Raw genomic sequence first — 20952 nt, forward strand, 5'->3', positions numbered from 1 at the left:
GGCAAGGCCAGTGGCCGGCCTGACCAGGCGGGGAGACCCACCGCGCTCTCCACTGCAGACCCCCGAGCGTCTGCAGGCTGTGAGGCCTCAGTGGAAGCGGCAGCCCAGGGCGGTGGCAGGCTCCCCAGGACGTGGCAGGAGGCATGACTGTCTCAGGGGTCTCTGCATGGGGCCCGGCGTTCCTGAGGCCCCCAGCCCTGCCCCTGCAGGGCCTGCTGCCCGTGGGCGACGGCGGTCGGGCCTCACCCGTTTCCCCCCCGCCTGCTCCCGTACCTGCCCGTGCCCCTGCCTGCTCACTGCTGGCCTCCTGCCGCCCCCCCCCCGTCGCCCCGCCCTGGCTGCTCTGCCTGCTGGCCCCCTCCTTTCTGTCTCAGGCAGGTGCGGCCTGGTTAGGACGCTGTGGAGGCAGCCCCCACCCCTCTTCCTTCCACTGCTTCTTTTCTGGTTTCCTTGTGCCAAGTGACGAGCGCATGGCTGGCTCAGTGGTAGGCAGGCCCCAGGCGCTGGGCCTCACTCTTGGCTGCTGCCCGGCCGGCCTGTGGCTGCTGGGGTGGGCACCAGCCGGGACCGACGGCCCCCACTCCCTTCCCAGCATCTGAAAGCTTTGGACCCAGGCCTGGCTCTGGGCACTGTCCCGGCCGCGGGCAGGCTGGGTTGGGGGGCCAGGAACAAGGTCAGCGCCGCCCCCTGGCTCCGTGGCTTGTGTTAGGTGGAGACGCTGGAGGGTCACTGCCATGGGGCCCTAGCCCACAGATGCCGGGGCCCTGGTCAGAGTGGGCTCAGCTCCTCCCTGAGGCCCAGGGGCTGGGCCGGGGTGTGAGTGGGTGGGCGAGAGCCCTCTCGGGGCCGGGCTGACTGGTGTGGGCAGGCCTTCACTCTTTTCCTCTTCTCTCCTGTGGCTGCCTCGGCCCCCCTCCCTGCTTCCTGCCTCGAAGGGTGGCAGGTGCCAGCACCCAGGGTTGAGCAAGCATGGTGTGTGCCTTCCCTGAGGCCGTGTGGTGTGGTGGAGTGAGGCCCCTGCCTCGCAGGGCGCCCGGTTCCTGCCCCGCCAGGTCTGCGGGCCCAGTGGGGCCGGTGGTGGACAAGGCTGGTGGTCCCAGCCAGCGCTCACCCCAGCCTGGCCTTGCCTAGGCCCCCGTGGTACCAGTGAGGAGAGAGCTATGGGCTGGCGTGCTGTGGGCACCTTTGGGCCGGGCAGGTGGGCCATGGGCATGGCAGGGCTGGGCTGGTGCCCACTTGGTGGCCCACGTGCTAGGATGGGAGGCTGTCCGCCGAGCACAGGACTCGGGGCCTGTGACAGTTCAGCCTTGGGGGTTCTGGGTGGGCTCGGGCACTGGGGGCTGGACAGTGGACCTGACCCGGGGGCTGGATGCAGCTCCCAGGAAGCGCCCGTCTCCCCTCGTCCCTCTGTCCGCCCAAGCCCCTGACAGACCCTTGCTGAAGGCTCCCGGTGCCGTCCTGGGCCTGGGCCTCGGCCATGGGACAGCTCCCACGTAGAGGAGAGGAGCCCGGAGACAGGCTCTGACGGGGCCCCCTGAAGGGGCTGTGGGGCCCTCCTGGGCCCCGGGAGAGGCGGGGTGGGGACAGCAGGACAGCCCTGCATGTGGCCAGGTGTGCGCAGGACAGGGCGACCTCAAGGCTCTCGGCCGGGACTCGCGGCCTCTTGGAGGGTCCGTCCGGGGGAGAGAAGCTGAGAGCCGTGGCCCCTCCCGGCTGACCCGCCCCGCACCTGTGTCCGCAGGTCCAGGTCCATCAGCGGCGCCTCCTCGGGCCTGTCCACCAGCCCGCTGAGCAGCCCCAGGGTGAGCCCCCGCCCCGCCCCGCCCCCCAGCTCCAAGAGGCCCAGCGTGCACCGATGGGGGTGGGCAGGGGAGGCTCCCTGAGCCCGGGCTGGGCCCGCGCCCCCCGCCTGCTGCTGGGGCTAACTGCACGTTCTTTTGTTTTGTTTGTTTTCTCCTGTGTTATTTGTTTTCTTTTATGGCAAACGCTCCCACCCCCACACCTGCCTGTCCCGCTGGTCCTGCCCTGGGGTCCTGCTTGAACGTTTCTGGTCCTCCTGGTGCTGTGTGTGCATGCGGGGGGCGGCGGGCGGGCACGCGCATGGTGGCTCTCGCGGACCCTCGTGCCCTGCTCCCTGCCCTCTGCGCCTGCCCTGTAGCCTGTTAGAAAGTTTGCCCTGCCCCCCCCGCCTCCCGAGAGCCCCTCTGTGGCCTGTCCCCTGGCCACCTCCGTGGAGCCTGAAGCTTGTCGGAGCGCCTCCGGGCCCGGACACGTCCTCCCTCCACAGGCCGCCTTGCGGCCCAACCCCAAGACCCAGACCTTGCCGAGCAAGGCCAAGCTGAGCGACAAGCCGCTGCAGGGCACCAAGTCCAACCCACTCCCGGCTGGCACCCAGGCCCGACCCCCTGTCCCGGGGGGCCTAGGCCCCCAGCTGGCCCTGCCCCCGGGCCCGCCGACCATGCCGGCTCCCATCCAGCTCCCGACCACCGGGACTGAACCCAACACCAAATCTGTCCCCACCATACAGGTGACCCCTCACCCCTCTCCAAGGGGTAGTCCCCTCCCCACCCCTAAGGGGACGCCCGTGCACACGCCCAAGGAGAGCCCGGCAGGCACGCCCAACCCCACGCCACCGTCCAGCCCCAGCGTCGGAGGGGTGCCCTGGAGGACGCGGCTCAACTCCATCAAGAACAGTTTCCTGGGGTCACCCCGCTTCCACCGCCGGAAACTGCAGGGTCAGTGGCGGGAAGAGGGGCCGCGGGGGTGGCAGGGCCTGCCCCCTCTGCACAGCGCTGTGCCGGGACCCCGACCACGAGCAGGGAAGCGGTCGGTGTCCTCCAGGCTGGCACAGGCCCAGGCGGTGCCGCCAGACGGCTGCTTGCTCCCGGGCCTGCCCGCTGTGTGCCGGGGGCCCCTCGCAGCTCCTGGGCTTCCCTTCAGCCCAGTGGCCACTTGAAGCTGGGCTGCTTGAGCCCTGGGAGGACAGCCGGCCGCCGGGTGGGTGGGGGCGAGGGCCGTCAGCAAGCCCGTGGGATGGGGCAGCGGTGGGCAGCCCATTGCTGTGCGCTGGGTGCCGAGGGTCAGTGGGCGCTGCCGGGCCATCCGATGGGTGGGCCTGGGTGACCAGTGCCATCTGTCGGGGGGACAGCGGGGCCGGCTGTAGGCCAGAGAAGGTCTGGCCTGATTACAGCACCAGAGGCTGGGGCAGCCCCGTGGCCCTAGGCTCCGGCAGGGGCCGGGAGCCTGTGGGGTGGCTGAGACCCCGGTCACGGTGAGGGGCGCGGGGGACCCTGGTGAGGCCAGGGCAGAGTGGTCACACCTTCTCTCCCTGTCTTTCCCGTGTGTGCGCAGTTCCAACACCCGAAGAGATGTCCAACCTGACCCCGGAGTCCTCTCCAGAGTAAGTGGTCACTGCCCGAGGTCGAGGGTGAGCCACTGGCCTCCCTCCCGGTGCCCAGACGCCAAGTGCGTAGGGGGGGCCCGTGCTGGACCCTCCCTCATGGCAGGCCAGGGGGCCCATGAGGGCTTTGGGGCGAAGCACCCCAGCCCCTCCAGGTCCTCTTCTCCCTCTTCCTGGGACCCTGTGCTTGCCCAGAAGCCCCCCGCCAGCCCCTGCCTGGGACACCCCCTCTTCAACAACCACACCTCTGTGTCCGGCACTTTGAACGCCAGGCTGGGGAGCAGGGTCTGCGCTGCTGAGGGAGCCGGCCAGCTCCTCCTGGCCCTGCGCCGAAGCCACAGCCTGGGGCTGGCTGGAGGCAAGGGACGGCACAGCCATGCCTCGGGGGGCGGAGGGGCGCCAGCTGAAAGCCCCAGCCTCCACGCGGGGCGAGGCTTGCAGACCGGAGCCCAAGCCCTCCTGGCAGGTGTGCTCACCCTGCTCTGGGCACAGGCTCAGCCCCGCACACGCCCGGTCCGGGGAGCCCGAGAAGGACCAGCCTGGTGTTTGCAGCGGGTAGCCTCCGCCAGGGAGGGCTGCGCTGGGCAGAGTGGAGCCTGGAGCACAGGCGGAGACCTGGGGGCTCGTAGGGATGGAGCGCCTCAAGGCGGAAACATGGTGCTGGCCAGAGACGGAGGGACAGCCACGGGACGGCCTGGTGGGGACGCGCGTCCAGGGGAGGGTGGTGGTGGTCGAGGCCAGGAGCAGAGCAAGCCCTCAGCTGACCCTCGCCAAGAGGAAGGAGCAGGGCCCGTGGGGGCGATGGGCAGCAGATGCGCGGCTCACCCGCGGCCAGTCTGGACTGGGGCGGAGCCCCGGAGCGGCCCTGGCGGCGGCCTCGGCCTCGGCCTGCAGCCCTGGAGGGCGCCGCGTGGACAGGAGTGGCGCCGTGGGTGCGCGGCGGGCCTCGCGAGGAGCACAGGCGCCGAGCGGGAGGTGCCCGGCGCGGCGCGCGGCCCGTCCCACCGCTAGTGCCCCGCGGCCGGAACTTCCGCTGCTGTCACCGGCCCACAGACACCCCTGTAGCGGCGCCGCGGGCGCCCGGGCAGGTGCAGGTGGCCGCAGCCTCCCAGCCTCGAGTCCGCCTGGAGGCCCCGCCCCTCCCGGGGCCTGGCCGGCGCGCCCGAGCAGACGCGCGGGGGCCCGGGGGCCGCAGCCGCTCTCGCCCCGGCCCCGCCCCCTGCGGAGGACGCGCCCAGCCGCGGCGCGCCGGGCTCGGAGGGAAGCACCGCTGCGGGTTCGGGGCGGATGGCAGGTCGGGGGCCGTAGGTTCGGCAGGCGGAGGCGCAGTCTGCGTGACGTCACAGCCCTGGGTGACGTGTGCGGGTGGGGAACTCACGCTGCGGAGTTGAGTTGAGCCGAACTCCTTGCGGAAGCGGCAGCCTTTGTTCCGCGGCCTTCGCCTGCTTGGACGAGGCCCACCACACGAGGGCGCGGGGTCGGCTCTACTCGGAGACGCCCGGCGGCTGCCGGGTGGCCCAGCTGACACTGAAGTCGGCCGGCGCTGCCTCTCCGGCTCCTTCAGGCTTCTTCCAGGCACGGGACCGCCTATTACGCCAGATGCCAAACTGCTGGCTGCAAACTACAAACAAGTCATGTTTTCGGTGTTCTTCGTCAAGGGAGGAGAAGCAGAAACTCCTCATGCGGGTTCCAGAACTGCCCCCCCTAAGTACTTGCTGGGCTGCCGGCCCTGTGGCAGGTGCAGGGGCACGGCAGGGAGCGGCTGGGGCCGGAGCGTGCCCTCGAGAGCGCCGGACCCAGAGCGGACAGCGGGCAGGAGGGCAGGATGTGGGGAAGGAGGCGGAAGTGGCCGGTGACCAGGGGGTCCGGCAGGACGTGCCTCCCTGTCTTCACCTCTGCGCTGTTGTTGGGTCAGGATCCCTGGGCCGAGCAGAGGCCAGCTCTGGAACTGGGCAGGAAAGGGGAAGCCACGTGGTCAGGAAAACCACCGAGAGGTGCCCGAGCACCCGCCCCTGCCAGCGCCGGTGGCGGAGCAAGATGCTGGGCCGGGGCCCTCCTGGGCCTCGCCGTCCGAATGGGCGCGTTCCATCGGCGGAGCCACGAGACGGCTGTCAGGACGCGTCAGCGCTGCAGCCTGGCGGACTGTTCGAGCTCAGCGCCTTAAACACCACGCGCTCCAGGTCTCGGGCTGTGTGGGTCAGGCCCCTGGCCGGGCCGGCTGGGCCCTCCGCTTTCCGGAGTCAGTGGGCTGTGGTCACCTCCAGGCAGGCTCAGCTGGGGCAGCACCCGTGGCCCAGCGCCCTCGGTCGTCGGTGGGATTCAGGGCCTGTGGTCCGCTGGACCGCGGGCCTCTCCGTCACGTCAGGGGGCTCGGTCGCCATGCAGTCCAGACCTGCTAGCAAGCAGGAGACGTGGCCTTGAGTCACGTGTTCTTGGAGGGGACATCTGTCACTCATTCTGCTTAGAAGCAAGTCCTGGCCCCGTCCGTGCCCCAGGAGGCAGGATCTTGGGGCCAGCCGAGGGACACCCACGCTGGTGTGCACCGCGGTGGGGGGGGCTGCAGACAGCGCAGGTCAGATGCAGGTGCAGGACGGAATAACGAGGCCAGACAGAAGACAGAGAACAGAGAGAGGCCCTGGGCACGAGTGAGGTGAGGGGCCTCGTGCAGGAGGATACACCCCTGCCCCACCTGGCACAGCACCTGGCTTGGAAGCAGCCTCCATGTCCCAGAGCGGCCCGGGCTGGGTGGCCCCTGGTCCTCGAGGACAGGGTGGCCGGGGGGAGCCGGGCTGTCCCACCAGGTGGGAAGGGCATGTAGCATCCTGGGCCCCCAGGCCCCATTGTCCATGCAGTGTGTCTCCCGTCCATTTGTCCACATGGGCGCAGAGTTCCCCGACCAGGCCCGACCCTGTACCGCGGCCTCCCACACTGCCCCTGCTCCCCATGCAGCCCCGGGGTAGGGGGCACCTTCCTCCAGGCTGCAGCAGGATTGCTGCAAATTCCCGCAAAACTTGGTGGCTTAAACAGGAGTAAGGCTGGGGGTCAGGGTGAGCTCTCCTTTCCTTTTTGGTGGGTTCTGGTGGGCACTGCCCAGACCCAGGCAGGCATGGGGGAATGGGGCCTGGCCAAGACTGTGGGATTAGCATTAGGGCCCTGGGGTGAGGGTGGGAGGAGTCGGGGGTGGGAGGGGAGGAGTTGGGGCAGCAAGCTGGCCCTGGCCAGGAGGGGAGGGCGGGCCTGTCCTCAGAGGCTGGGCTGACGGTGAGCATACCCTGACACGAGCAGCCCTCTGCCCGCACTTCCCTCCCCCAGGCTTGCCAAGAAGTCGTGGTTTGGGAACTTCATCAACCTGGAGAAGGAGGAGCAGATCTTCGTGGTCATCAAGGACAAGCCCCTGAGCTCTATCAAAGCTGACATCGTTCACGCCTTCCTGTCGGTGAGCCTCCCACCCGTCTGGGGACGCCTGCCTGGCTGGAACCAGAGGGTCACTGCTCGGGCCCCTGGCCTGGGGGGGGAGGCGGGCCCTCGTTCTCAGCAGCCCTGGCGGTGGGAGCGCCACCGAGACAGGGAGTAAAGCACAGGAAGCTCACAGGGGAGGGGACCTCTGCCGGGTCCTGTCCCAAGAGGCCTGTCTCCGTTCCCCGTGTGCGCTCCCCCCACCCCCCGGCTGCCGCCTCCTGGAGCCCCTGCCTCCCGCTGGGGCCTGGCGGCTCCCTGAGGGTGGGCCGCACTCAAGCCTTGGGTGCGCTCCGTTTGTCTTTGGGAGCTCTTTGAGCACGTGGAGCAGAAAGCCCTGCAGGTGTGCCTCCAGAGTCCCGTCAGGGGGCCTGGCCCGGGGCTGGGTCCCCGGGGATCCTAGCACATCCCCTGCAGCTGAAGCTGCCCCACCCCCATCAGGGCTGGGACCTGCCGCGGGGCTTTCTTCAGCCTGGTGCGGCCTCAGCCCAAGTTCCCCAAGGGCGGGGGGCCACCTGCCAGGGCAGCCTGCTCTCCTCCTTGGGGCCCCTGGTCCGGGCCTCCCTCTCCCTGCACCCTGCAAGGTCCTCCGCTGCCCAGCCTCCCAGCATGGGCTGGGCCTTCCGACCTCTCCTGAGCCGCAGAGCCCTGTCCTAGGGGTGACTCCTCCAGGGCAAGACTGCCTCCTGACTTCGTTTCAAGGGCATTTCCCTTTGCTGCCCGTATGTCAAGTGCGTAGGGGCCCCTCTGCCCGCACTGGGAGCAGCGCCCTTCCCGAGCCCACAGAGCGGCAGGGTGTTGTCCTCGGCAATGGCCGTGTGGCCCCAGCCTCTGGAGGCTGTCACGCGGGTGCCGGCAGCGGCTGCACGGGGCCTCCTCGTGCCTGTCTGCCCGACCCTCTCCTCTTCCACTCTGCGCCCACGTCCCAACCCACACGCAGGCAGAGGGGGACAGGCTTCCGGCCCGGCTCGCGGCGGCGGGCCTGGGGGTGCGAGGGGGGCCGCGCAGGGCGGCTGGCGCACAGCACACTCATGCTGCCCCGCCACCCCGCAGATCCCCAGCCTCGGCCACAGCGTCATCTCCCAGACGAGCTTCCGGGCTGAGTATAAGGCGACGGGCGGCCCGGCGGTGTTCCAGAAGCCGGTCAAGTTCCAGGTGGACATCACCTACACCGAGGGCGGGGCGGCGCAGAAGGAGAACGGCATCTACTCGGTCACGTTCACGCTGCTGTCCGGTGAGCCACGGGCCCAGGTTGCGGGCCCCGGGCTCCGGCCCTGACCCCGACCCGGGCGCGGCCCCCCGTCCCCCCAGGCCCCAGCCGCCGCTTCCCAGGTTGCGGGCCCCGGGCTCCGGCCCTGACCCCGACCCGGGCGCGGCCCCCCGTCCCCCCAGGCCCCAGCCGCCGCTTCCCAGGTTGCGGGCTCCGGCCCTGACCCTGACCCGGGCGCGGCCCCCCGTCCCCCCAGGCCCCAGCCGCCGCTTCCCAGGTTGCGGGCCCCGGGCTCCGGCCCTGACCCTGACCCGGGCGCGGCCCCCCGTCCCCCCAGGCCCCAGCCGCCGCTTCCCAGGTTGCGGGCTCCGGCCCTGACCCCGACCCGGGCGCGGCCCCCCGTCCCCCCAGGCCCCAGCCGCCGCTTCCCAGGTTGCGGGCCCCGGGCTCCGGCCCTGACCCCGACCCGGGCGCGGCCCCCCGTCCCCCCAGGCCCCAGCCGCCGCTTCCCAGGTTGCGGGCCCCGGGCTCCGGCCCTGACCCCGACCCGGGCGCGGCCCCCCGTCCCCCCAGGCCCCAGCCGCCGCTTCCCAGGTTGCGGGCTCCGGCCCTGACCCTGACCCGGGCGCGGCCCCCCGTCCCCCCAGGCCCCAGCCGCCGCTTCCCAGGTTGCGGGCCCCGGGCTCCGGCCCTGACCCTGACCCGGGCGCGGCCCCCCGTCCCCCCAGGCCCCAGCCGCCGCTTCCCAGGTTGCGGGCTCCGGCCCTGACCCCGACCCGGGCGCGGCCCCCCGTCCCCCCAGGCCCCAGCCGCCGCTTCCCAGGTTGCGGGCCCCGGGCTCCGGCCCTGACCCCGACCCGGGCGCGGCCCCCCGTCCCCCCAGGCCCCAGCCGCCGCTTCCCAGGTTGCGGGCCCCGGGCTCCGGCCCTGACCCCGACCCGGGCGCGGCCCCCCGTCCCCCCAGGCCCCAGCCGCCGCTTCCCAGGTTGCGGGCCCCGGGCTCCGGCCCTGACCCCGACCCGGGCGCGGCCCCCCGTCCCCCCAGGCCCCAGCCGCCGCTTCCCAGGTTGCGGGCCCCGGGCTCCGGCCCTGACCCCGACCCGGGCGCGGCCCCCCGTCCCCCCAGGCCCCAGCCGCCGCTTCCCAGGTTGCGGGCCCCGGGCTCCGGCCCTGACCCCGACCCGGGCGCGGCCCCCCGTCCCCCCAGGCCCCAGCCGCCGCTTCCCAGGTTGCGGGCCCCGGGCTCCGGCCCTGACCCCGACCCGGGCGCGGCCCCCCGTCCCCCCAGGCCCCAGCCGCCGCTTCCCAGGTTGCGGGCCCCGGGCTCCGGCCCTGACCCTGACCCGGGCGTGGCCCCCCCGTCCCCCCAGGCCCCAGCCGCCGCTTCAAGAGGGTGGTGGAGACCATTCAGACGCAGCTCCTGAGCACACACGACCAGCCCGCCGCCCAGCACTTGTCAGGTGAGGCGGGACTCAGCTTGGGCCGCCCTCGGGCCGTGAGCAGGGGTGTGGCCCCTCGGCGAGCCCACCTCCCCGCCCCCCGGGGCAGGGCCCTCCCCGGCGCAGTGGGCCGGCCCATGTCTGCACACCCAGGGAGGTAGGGCCCAGCACACCACGCTGAAAGGCGCCTCTTGTCCACTGTAGAACCCCCCCCGCCAGCGCCAGGACTAAGCTGGGGTGCTGGGCTTAAGGGCCAGAAGGTGGCCACCAGCTACGAGAGTAGCCTCTGACGCGGGCAGGTAAGGTGTCCGGCCCCGCCGCAGGGGCAGGGAGGGGGCTGCGGGCAGGTCCTCCGGCGAGAGCCACGCTGGCCCCGAGAAGGGCGCCCTGTGCCCCTCACACCTCCAGCGGCCAGCTCCCGGCCCTGGACAGGCCGCACAGGGCCCAGCACCCAGGCTGCGCGGCCAGACACGGGCAGCCTGGCCCCGGGCCGGCCAGAGCAGGCTCCAGGAGAGCAGTGGCCAAGGTCCTGCCTGGGAGCCCGCCGCCCTCGGGACTCCCCCAGGGGCACCCTGCGAGCCTGTGGGCCGACCGTCCACGCTGGCTGACACGTGGTGGGGCTGCTGCCGCCTGCCTTCCCCGTGACAGGCCTGTGACTGTCTGGCCATGAGTTCCCAAAGGAGGGGCTCCCCAGCTGGGCCTCCAAGGGGTCACACAGGGAAAGGGGCGGCCCAGGCCTGGAGGTGCTGGGGGTCTGAGGGCCTGAGGGCCCACGCCGCTCAGCATCTGGTGGGGAGTGGGCTCCGTGCCCACCGTGGGTGGGGGTGGGTGAGCCCGTGTCTGGGCAGGGCGGTCCGTTAGCAAGGGTGTGCTTGCTGTCAGGATGCTGGTAGGGCACAGCCCGCCGTGAGGCCTGTGTCAGGGTTTGGGGTCCGCAGCACAGCATCCAGCCCGAGCCCTGAGCACCCCCGTCGGCTGGAGCCTCAGTGGGCCCTTCCTCCAGCCAGGTGGGGTCCGAGAGGCCAGACCGGCCCCACCTGTTCCCCTCCTCCCCGCCCCTGCCATCCTCATCTCATCGTGTGTGTTACCCTTTTCTCCCCCAACATGTGCCTCGTCCGTCACCCCACGGGCAGGTCAGGGCGGGGGTGGCCCCAGCAGCCTGGTCCCGGGAGCCAGTTTGGCATTGGAGGCAGGGCGTGGGGCGGAGGTGGCTCCCTGGGCCTTCAGGGCCTCCATCTCAGAGCACAGTAGGGCTGACAGAGGGAGACTGAGGCCAGGCAAGGACAGAGCTTGTCCGGCGACGTGAGCAAAGGCTAGAGCCTGGTGTGCCGCCCAGCAGATGCCCAGGCCTGCAGCCACTGTCTGGGGGCCGCAGTCTCTCTCCTCCTGTCTGGGCCATGGACAGTAACCTAAGAGGGGTCATTCTGCCTCTGTTAGCAGGCGTCCCTCATGCCAAGTCCCAGGCACAGCAGTGAACAAGGTGGACACCACCCTTCCCCTGGGCTCTACCTCCAGTCCTAACCCCATCCCAAAGCGGGGGCCTTGGTTAGACCTGTGCCCAAACCCATGTCCCTGCAAGCTCTTGGGTACCCAATCTGGGCCCCAAGCCGTTCTCCCCTGCCCTCCTTCGGGGGGCCTTGGACCTGGGGGAGCCTGAGCCAGGAACCCAGCCCATGCCCTGGCCCCATCCCCAGGCCTCCTGATGGGTCTCCCTGGACTCTGGCCTTTCCCAGCACCCTCCCGCCCGCTCCAGGTGCTCTTGTCTGGTGAGCTCAGTTCTAGAGCCGCTGTGAGCAGGGGGCAGAAGTGGGGGCCCCTCAGCTTCCAGGGCAAGAGACCTGGTGGCCACTCCAATAGGGACAGGAGGCCCAGAGGTCACATCCCACCTAGCAGAGGCTCCTGTGAGGGCCCTGAGGGAGGAGCCTCCCACCCTAGGCCCCTGCCAGCACCAACATTCCCAGGCCCAGCCGAAGGTGGGAGAGGGTCAGGGAAGGGGGGGCCAACACGAGCTGAGGGGCAGATGGGAGCCACGCAGCTGCCTGAGCTGCAGAGTGGCAGAGTGAGGACACACAGATGGCCAGAGTAGAGCACAGCCAGAACCCTGGGCTTCTCGGTGCCAGAGCCTGTGTCTTGGGCCCAGGGAGGACAGAGGGGACGGAGGGCCAGGCAGGCCCAGGGCACCCAAGGGGCAGGGCCACGTCCCATGTTCCGGCTCTGGTTGTAGCAGGACTCTCCTCTGCCCAGGACAAGGCCCCCGCTCAGCGCCCATATTCTGAGCCAGCCCCACCCCAGGCTCCACCCCCAGCCCCACCCCACCCCACCCCAGCCCTGCCCTCTGTAAGCCCCGCCCCACTCTGGGCTCCACCCCCTCCCCGTCTGGCCCCTCTCTCCAGTCGGCCGGCCCCAGCAAACCCCCTACTCGGCTATGGCCACGCCCCACGCCGGGCTCTGCCTCTCCCTGAGGGCCTGGCCAGAGGCTGAGGGCAGCGCCTGGCCAGGGGTCCAAGTGGGAAGACTTTTTCACACGTCTCCCTCCCTCCTTTCTCCATTCTGTGCTCCAGACACCACTAACTGTATGGAAATGATGACGGGGAGGCTTTCCAAATGTGGTAAGAACCCCTCATGCTCACCTGGGACCCCCCAGCTTGTCACCCCCAGCTGCAGCCTGCTCCTGGCAGGGTGCCGCCCCCGCCGCCCTGAGGGCTATCCTGGGGTCCCTGTGTATACGCGGGGTCCAGACGTGCACACTCGGGCCCACCCAGTCCCCCACCTCTGCCAGGAGCAGCCTCGGTCACCCACCCCCTAGGGCAGCCATAGGCCCGGCCCTAGGATCCAGGCAGGCCAGGAAGGGACCCCAGGGCTCAGAGCAGTAAAGCGTCCGCATGCCCCAAGTTTGGCAAGGGTCCCGTGTGTGGGCTCTGGCCTGGGGTCTGGGCAGACTCCAGACCTGGGCAGGAGGCTGGTGGGAAGCTTTCTGTCCACTGGAGGGGGTGACAGTGTGCTGTGCATGCACAGCGCTGCTCTGGGCTGGCGGCATCAGGTGTAAGAAGTAGAGCAGAGCAGAGGCATCAGGACAGAGAAGAGGGCCCCCCAGGTGGGGGTGGTCAGACCATTTCTGCCCTCTTCCTCTTGCCCTCAGGACATTCCCTCTGGGATCAGGGCTCCCAGTCTGGCTGCCTGCCCCCAGCCCTCCCACACCCAAGCCCTCCATGCCTGTCCACCCATCCGTCCATCTGTCTGTCTGCTGCTGACCCCTGTGTCCATGCGGTGCTGCCCGGGCTGGCAGGGGCCGGGCTCCAGGCCTCCTGGGAGGAGTGTGGTGGGCACACTGGCTCCAGCCTCCGCAGCCCAGAGAAGGCCCCCTGGCCCCCTGCACGGAACCAGCCTGGGGTCCCAGGCTCCTGCTCAGCCCTGGGGCTTGGGGCAGTGCTGGTTTCTCTGTCTCAGTGTCCAGAGTGGGACTGGCCAGCTGGCCAGGCGTTGGGGTGGATGGGGGGGGGGACTGGTGGCTGAGGTGGAGGGGGGCCAGGCCTGGCGAGGGAGGAGGGGTCTCTCCACCTGCCTGCCCCGCTTGCTGCCCACCCGCCCCCGCCTGCCCAGCCCGGCTCAGACCTCATCTCGCTGGGTTTTCTTTCTTCGTGGAGACCCTTTCGTTCATTTGTTTGTTCTCTTTCTCTCTCCTTACCCCCTTCCTCTTTCTCTTCTTTTCTTTTTTCTTGTTTTTTCTTTTGTCTTCTGTTCTGTGTACCCAGGCAGCCCATTGAGTAACTTCTTTGACGTAATTAAACAACTTTTTTCAGACGAGAAGAACGGGCAGGCGGCCCAGGCCCCCAGCACGCCCGCCAAGCGGAGTGCCCACGGCCGCCTCGGTGACTCCGCGGCCGCTGGCCCCGGCCCTGGAGGGGACGCCGAGTACCCGACGGCCAAGGACCCGGCCAGGACGGGGCCGCCCGCCGCCCGCCGCGAGCAGCCTTAGACACATAGCCCCCTGCCCAGGCCGGCACGGCCCGCCCCGCCCGCCCCGCCCGGCCCGCGGCGACACCGGGGAGGAAAGGAAAGGGGGCACCGGGGGCCACCGCCTGCGGCTGGGCCCGCCCGTGCCCGCTCTCTCTTTCCCCTGCTGTCTCTCTCTCTGCCTGCCTCTGACAACGGCACTGTTTCCGCTCTGATACCAGGAAGTATCCCGAAAAGTTAACATGTCACCTCCACGAGGCCGTCCTCTGTGCTCCGCGCCGGACACCGGCTGACCGAAGGCAGCTGCCGCGGACCTGCCCTCCCTCGTCTCCTGCTGCCGCCCCGCCCACCCGCGGCGAGGCCCCGCCCGCCCGCGCCGGGCCCCGCCCACCCGCGGCGAGGCCCCGCCCACCCGCGCGCCGGGCCCCGCCCACCCGCGCGCCGGCCCGCGTGGCGCCTCCGCCCGGGCTCGGCTCCGGACTCACGGGGACCCCCGCGCGGCAGGCCCGGGCCGGCCGGGCCGCCCCCCGCGCCCGCCCCCGCCACGCGCCGCCCTGCAGCCGCCCCTCCCGCCGCTCGCTCGCGTCGCCCCCTGCCCCCGACCCCCGCCCGCCTGGGGCTGCGGCTCCTGCGCTTGGCGACCCTTCCCGGCCGCGCCGGGCGCTGGCCCTGGAGGCCCCGGGGCCGCCTGCCTGCGCCAGGGCTGGCCGAGATCAGTATTACTTATTTGCTCTCTTAACTTACGGAGTTTCCTTCCTTCTCTGTTCAGGGAAGGGGCAGCAGCAGCGCCCTCCTGCCGTCCGTCTGTGTGTCTTGGGCAGGGTGGGGTCTGGGGCCGAGGCGCCCGGAGGCTGGAGCCGGCAGAGCGCCGGGGGGGCGGGGGGCCGGGGGGCGGCGGGGCGGGCCGGCGAGCTACTGTAAACTTCAAAGAATTCCTGCAAGATATTTTTATAAACTTCTTTTTCTTGGTGGTTTTTGGGAAAGGGCGTGGGGGTGGGGGGAGCCGCTGGGGCAGGGTTAGGTTTTGTGTTCAGTTCTTTCTATATACATACACACATATATATTTAAAGAACGGCGCGGTTCGCTCTGTCCCATGTCTGTCCCGTTACTGTGTAGCAGCGACTCCAGTCCCAGGGGCGCGGGGGGCAGGGCGCGGTCTCCGAGCAGCATGGCACCGCCTAGGACCCCCGCCCCCCGTCAGGCCCAGGCTGGGGACGATCTTGGTTCTGTGTCTGAGAGTGGGGTGGGACGAAGGCCCTGAGCTGGCTCCCACACGACAGCAGAGGCATCGCGGGGTTTTTTACTAAAATGACAAAAAGCTAAAAAAAAAAAAAGAGGCGGCATCCTCCGCAGTGTGTTCTCTGTACACAGCGAGGTGGTGGGGTGCAGCCGCCTCACTTCGTCCCTGTCCCCAGCTTCTGCTTGTTTGTGTTGGTGGGCCCGGTCCCTCCAGGTTGGCACAGGCCCCGCGGTGCTGCGAGTGCCCGGAGGGCCTGGCTGCCCTCAGGAGGCACCGGGCCAGCGACGGGCCAGGATGGCAGGTTTTGATTGCATGCCTTCGCTGTAACGAGCCCACTTTGCTTTGGTGTCTCTTACGCCGCCCTCCCCACCCTGCCTCCCTCCCGTCGTGGATAGCTTTTAATGCTCTGTTACATTGACCCCCCCACCACAGGCTGGGATTTCAATACATAAACAAACACCTATAACCGCATAAGCCACGCGGTACAAGCGGGAGGGGCTTCTCCAGAGACAGAAGACACCGAAAGCAATACCTCTTGTCAGCCTTCCTCTTTTGTACTTGGGACACACGCAGACGTCACGGAAATGAACAAGCCCCACCCAGTGTATCCCTTGTCAAATAACTGTGAGCAACCTTAGTTCTCGAACAATAAATTCCTTCAGTAAAAATACCCGACGCCAGTCTCCGTCCAGGCGGGTGGGGCTGGGATGTGGGACAAGCGGGACCAGCTCTTGTCCCCAACACACGCTCCTCTGGGCTCTGCCGGGTGTGGATGGCGCTTGGCGCCCCCTTCTGCCCCGGATGAAGATGATAGACCCCTGTGCAGGGTCAGGGGTCTGCCCCCAGGCTGAGCAGGGATCACATGCTGGGCTGGGGGCAGGAGAGGCCCCCGGGGGGGGGGGGGGCGGCCAGGGAGGTGCCACCTGAGGCTGACACGGACCACCACCCTGCCTGGCCACTACGGCTCTGCTGCCCCCCGCAGACCTCATGGGGTCACTCTGGCATCTGGAGAACGGACCTCCTTTCTGCTCTTTGCTTGGTAAGGGGCGGATGGGGCACCGTGACCCAGCCCTGGAAGTGATGGGCTGAGGCAGGTGGGCAGCCCCTGGAGGATTTGGGCTGGCCTCTCCCACCACGCCCGCCAGCCACCCCTCTGCTGCTGCAGCATGAAGGCCAAGTCCAGACCCCGACAAGCCCCAGGTCACAGGGGAGCAGCTGGGAGTCCAGCCACCACACAGCCTTGACGATGGGTGAGGAGCAAACCACGCCTCCCGCGCAGGCACCCTGTCCCCGTATGTGAAGGGGATCAGGCACAGCGTGGCCGCGGGGCTTGGCAGCAGGGCCCGACTGCACCCAAGGGTCTCATCAGAGCAGGGTCCCACCGCCATAGCACTGACAAGTGGAGCTGGATGGCTCTCTGTGGGGGGGGGGGGGCGACCTGCATCGTCTCTGGTCTCCGCCCCCCCACCGGCACTGGATGCCCATAGCTGCCCCCCAACCCTGCGTGACAAAACTAGTCCCGATGTTGCCGTGGGTCCCCTGGTGGGCAGAATCCACCCCAGAGTCCACGCTCTTACCTCCTGTGCCGTCTTGCTGGAGGAGAGTGCTGGCCTGACGCTCAGTGAGGCGGCTCTGCGGGGACGGCAGCTGCCTCCAGCTCTGCTCAAGGCCCAGCACGTGAGCAAGAATCAGGGGGCCTGGGACTGGGGGTTCTTCCTGGGTCAGCTGTAGAGCGGCACCCTGCCTTTTGGGAGGTGGGCGCCCAGAAGGTACTTCGGAGGTGCGGAGGGGCCAGGCTCCAGCGCAGTCACTGAGCCGCATGCGTCCCATTAGCTTCAGCTGAAGGACAGGCTGGAGGAGGGGGTCTGGCTGCTACAGTTCAGCCAGGCCTGGTCATCCAGCCGCTGGGCTCCCGGGTTGCTGGCCACGGGAAAAGTCTCCCTGACCAGTGGTTCTGCACCTGCACCCGACACAGACCTCATCTTCCTCTAACACTGGCGACGTGTCGGCCTTCAGGGGCCACATGGCGGGAAGCCCCCCGAGCATCACGGCACACCCAACAGACCGGCCCGCCTTCCGCCTGCCCGCCGCCACACCCCTTCAGCAGGAAGGCCGCGCCCTGCAGTCCTGCTCCAGACACTAGGCTCTCTCTCGGTTGTGAGAAACAGAAACCAAGCAAGTGAAGCCAAAAACTGTTGGTATTAACATCCACTAATACAAAGTATGTATAAAATAAAAACCAATCCCTAAAAACTAGAACAGTGTCCTGAGCACTTTGCACTGAGCATTGAGCCAAATGGTCCTCATGCTAGTCCTGTAAAGTAGAAACGGAAAGGGGTACTTAAACCCAGAACGGTATGCTGGTGGGTCTAGCACCCGGTGAGGGGCTGGCCTCTCGGGCCTGACGCGTTCCCGGGCACTGGCACGCTTTGGGTGCCAGCCGCTGCTGGCCTGGGGTACTGGTGAACAAATCAGCGGTTGTGCATCCACCAGAGTCACGGCGGAAGGGAGGCGGAGGAAGGGAACCTGACGCGTGCCCGTCCTCAGGGGCTCTGGGTGTCGGCAGGTGGCAGGGGCAGGGCGCAGACGCACGCGAGGGGCACGTGCTCGGCGCTGCGGAGAGCCGGCCCGGACCCTGTCCCCGCTCTCGCTGACAGTGGAGGCAGAGGGCCCCACAGGCTCCTGAGCTGAGGTGGAGCGACTGCTGGTGCGTGAGGCCAGCTTCGGGGAGGGGTGCCTCGGCACCCCGGCTCACGCATCTCCCACGCCAGGGAGCTCAGCACCACAAGTGGCCAGGCCCTTGCTGGTGGTTCTGCCCTCCCCCTCTCCCTCTGCCCTCGCCCCAGGCCACCAGGGGTGCCATCACCAAGTCCAGTGCCCGCCCCCCCCCTTCATCTAGCCCACTCCCCACCATCAACCCAAATTTCTTCTGGTGTGATTCATCAAAGGGTGCAGGTTAGCAGGGAGCAGAGGAGATGGCCAGGGACAGGAAGGGCATCAGGGCAGTGACGTGGGCTGGAGGAGAAAGGCAGCTGGGGCGGATGGAGGCAAGGGAGGGAGCGCCTTCGACCCGGGGGGCGTGCCAGCCTTGGGGCCCGCGTGGGACAGCAGAGTCTACACTGCTGGTCACAAGCCCACGTGCTGCTGTCTGTCGAACTCCTCCTCCGTGTTAGGCCCTGGACTAAGTGTCTTAGAAGTCATGTCCTTGTGGCCCCAGAATGACCGCACGAGAGCTCTGTGGCTCATCTTCAACATGTATTAGTTCCCTATTGCGGCCCCAACAAATAGCACAGACCTAAAACACAATTTGCTATCTTAAGTTCTGGAGGTCGAGCACTGGGTCTCACTGGGCCAAAATCAGCGTGTTGGCAAGGCTGGTTCCTTCTGGAGGTTCTATGGGAGGATCCATTTCCCGGCCCTTCCCAGCTTCCGGGGGCACCTGCGTTCCTTGGCATGGGGCCCTCCTCCATCCTCACCGCCAGGGACATCAGGCTGAGTCCTCTTGCTGCCTGCCGGTCCTCTGGTTCCTTCTTCTGCCCCCTCCTCCAGTTTTAAGGAATCTTGTGATTATACCGGCCCAGATAATCTCTGCATTTCAAGTTAAACTGATTAGCAACTTAACTCATCTGCAACTTTAACTCCCCTCTGCTGTGGAAGGTGCTATGCTCACAGATTCTGGGGACTAGGGTGTGGATATTTGGAGGGGGCATTATTCTGGGTGTGGAACTGCCCTCTAGCAAGTTCCACATCTATCTCACATGGAAAACACACTCACCCCAACCCGGGTCCCCAAACTCTCAGCAGCATCAAGTCAAGCCCCAAATGTCATCTAAGTCACCTAAATCAGGTATGGGTGAGACTCTGAGTATGATCCATACTGGTGCAAAATCCTCTCCTTCGAAACTAGAAGTGCTACCTGCTTCCAGAATGCAAAGGTTACAGACATTCCCATCCCAAAAGGGAGACAAGGGAAGGAGGTGGGCATCACAGGTCCCAAGCAACTTCAAAATCCAGCCAGGCAAACTCCACGAGGTGCCGTCAAGGCCTGGGAAGAACCGTGTGGCTCAGGCTCTCCGCTCCGGGCCATGCTTTCTTCTAAAGACACACGGCGTCGGTTTGCAGCTGACAGTTCACCAGTGTTCCTGCCCACGGGGCCTGGGCGTCCAACAGCCTTGGCCTTCATCCTCCCTCCGTGCCCTGCGGTCCCAGCTGCCAGGGTTTCCGACGGTGTGGCTCTCCTGTGTGTGTCATGGGGATTTGCTCCATAAGCCCAGACGCGCCTCCAGATCCTTACAGGGAAATCGTCTTTTCTGTTCCGGCTTTTGCGGAGATGTGTGAGGGGTCTACTAGTCACACGCACGAGCTCTTCAAAGTTCCCGCCACGTGACTGACGCTCGGAGCTTGCTCGGCTCTCTGAGGTGTTAGCAAAAGGCTGTCCAGCTACGGCCTCGGCTTGTTCTCTAGAGCACATTTTTTCTGGCCACGAACCTCCTGATTTTAGTGTCTTCTGTCACTTGGCTTGGCTACAAAGCTCCCATGTTGTCAAGGGGCAGAGCCCTTTTGTTCAAGAGCTCTGCCTTCTGACGGGCTTCCCTCCCCCACGTCGTATGAGCAGCAAGAAAGGAGGCTGCCCCTTCCACGCCGTGCTTGGCAATCTTCTTGGCTAAACATCAGGCGAACGGCCCCTGAGTCCTGCCCTCCGAGGGTGGTGGGGAACTCAGCGGGGCTTTCTGCAACGCGACACTATGCGTCCAGGGTCCACCCCAGCAGTGCCTGTCACATGCCGGTTTCCCCGGACAGGTGCTCATGACGGTTTTAGGCGTTCCTCAAGGCGACTCCGCCAGGTCCCCCCCGTGCGGCCCCTCGTTTACGTGTGAGCCTTTGGTAGTGGCGTCACGAACATCCATACCTCCTCCTACCGATCGTCTGCTTCAGAAAACCTGGGCTTCCTCTACCATGCCCCTCAAAAGTCTTCCAGCCTCAGCCCGAGGCCGCGTCTACGGCACGTTTGCCACGGTGGCACCGCACCCCGGGGACCACAGTCTGCGCTCAGTTCCCGTCACTGCCATGGCAGTGCCTTATCTCCGCTCTGGAAGTCGGAGTCTGAACTGGATCTCACTGGGCTCCCACCCAGGTGTCAGCAGGGCGGGTTCTTCTTGAGGCTCAAGTGGGGGAAAACACCTCCTCCTCCTTCCAGCTTCTCAAGGTGCGGCACCCCCGGCTCACGGCCCCTTCTCCCTCCCACCTGTGGTGGCCAGGCCTTTCTCATGCCACCCTCCTCTGCTGACAAGGACCCTTGTGCCGTGTCTCGGCAGCCAGCACAGAGCTAACAACTGGGCAGGGTGGGGGGAGACGGGCTGTCCGGGCAGAGCTGAGACGCCACCGGGAGTGCTCCCGGCACGGAGCCCAGCTGCCGGCGGGACCCAGGAGGGCCCCACGCAGACACCTCACCATGCGGGCCCAGAAGGCCTCCCCGCAGCCCAAGTGGGCCAGGACGCTCTGGCTCTTGCAGCAAAGAGCCCGCTAGCTGGTGGACAGCACAGGGCATCGCCCTCACCCTCGGAGGAGTGCAGGCTGCTCCTCACCCTGGCTGCCTGTCCCTTCCCGGGAGACTTTCTGAGGCCCGGTGACCAGTGCTGTACCCACGACCCCCATGTGCCCAGGGGTTCCACAAGTCCTTCCTGAGTCAGAGAAACATGACCGTGTGTGTCCCAGACCCCGTTCTGCAGATACAGAGCTCATGCACACACACACGCGTGTGCACACACCGATCTCAGACTCCATCAAGCAGCTTGAGCTAGAAATCCCCGTGTCCTCCCCGCACCAGCGGCGTCCACCCTGGCCAGCCACAGAGCCCCAGTCTTGCCACCTCAGGCCTGCGCTCAGCAGCCAGACCCCACTCCTGGAGACACACTGGACACAGCTGTTGCCCGGCCTGCCCCCGCCCCAGCCCGCGACACTGCCCAGAAAGGCCAGTGGAGCCAGGCCCTGGCCTGCTGCCTTGCCCCAGGAGGTGGTCCTCGGCACCTCAGGCCAAGCAAGACCCCTACCTCTGGCTCCCACACCCGGCCCTGTGGTCAAGTTCCTGAGGCCTCTACTCAGGGCGTGCATGCCTAGAGAAGCGAAATGACCAGCAGGGGAGGCGGGGAGGGACTGGGGCCCACACAGCCCAGCAGACTGAGGTCACAGTGAGGCCCAGACAGCAGAGGGGAAGACAGCATGACAGGGACGGGGTGACCTGAAGGTGGTGCCG

At 67.9% G+C, this 20952-nt stretch overlaps 1 protein-coding gene across 11 annotated transcripts in view; it reads left to right on the plus strand.

Moving 5' to 3' along the window:
- BRSK2 (BR serine/threonine kinase 2) overlaps positions 1-13877 on the plus strand; it is a 62963-nt gene extending 49086 nt beyond the window's left edge. For 2 of the 11 annotated variants that reach the window (XR_010406739.1, XR_010406741.1), the window contains 9 exons: positions 1742-1802; positions 2528-2735; positions 3352-3400; positions 6713-6836; positions 7910-8090; positions 9437-9526; positions 9710-9804; positions 12067-12114; positions 13306-13391. Coding sequence is in view for 8 of the 11 variants with exons in the window: in XM_064575987.1 (XP_064432057.1) it covers positions 1742-1802; positions 2528-2735; positions 3352-3400; positions 6713-6836; positions 7910-8090; positions 9437-9526; positions 12067-12114; positions 13258-13481 (985 nt within the window). In the remaining 3 variants the exon portion in view is untranslated. Of the gene's footprint in view, positions 1-1741; positions 1803-2527; positions 2736-3351; positions 3401-6712; positions 6837-7909; positions 8091-9436; positions 9527-9709; positions 9805-12066; positions 12771-13257 lie in introns of those variants that run through there. The other 9 variants (XM_064575981.1, XM_064575983.1, XM_064575980.1 and 6 more) reach the window with 7 other exon arrangements.
- The last annotated feature ends 7075 nt before the right edge of the window (positions 13878-20952 follow it).

The sequence above is a fragment of the Mirounga angustirostris genome, unplaced genomic scaffold, assembly GCF_029215605.1.
Source record: "Mirounga angustirostris isolate CCGP_5_RB_7025 unplaced genomic scaffold, mMirAng1.0.hap1 SCAF_13, whole genome shotgun sequence".
NCBI classification, from domain to species: Eukaryota; Metazoa; Chordata; class Mammalia; order Carnivora; family Phocidae; genus Mirounga; species Mirounga angustirostris.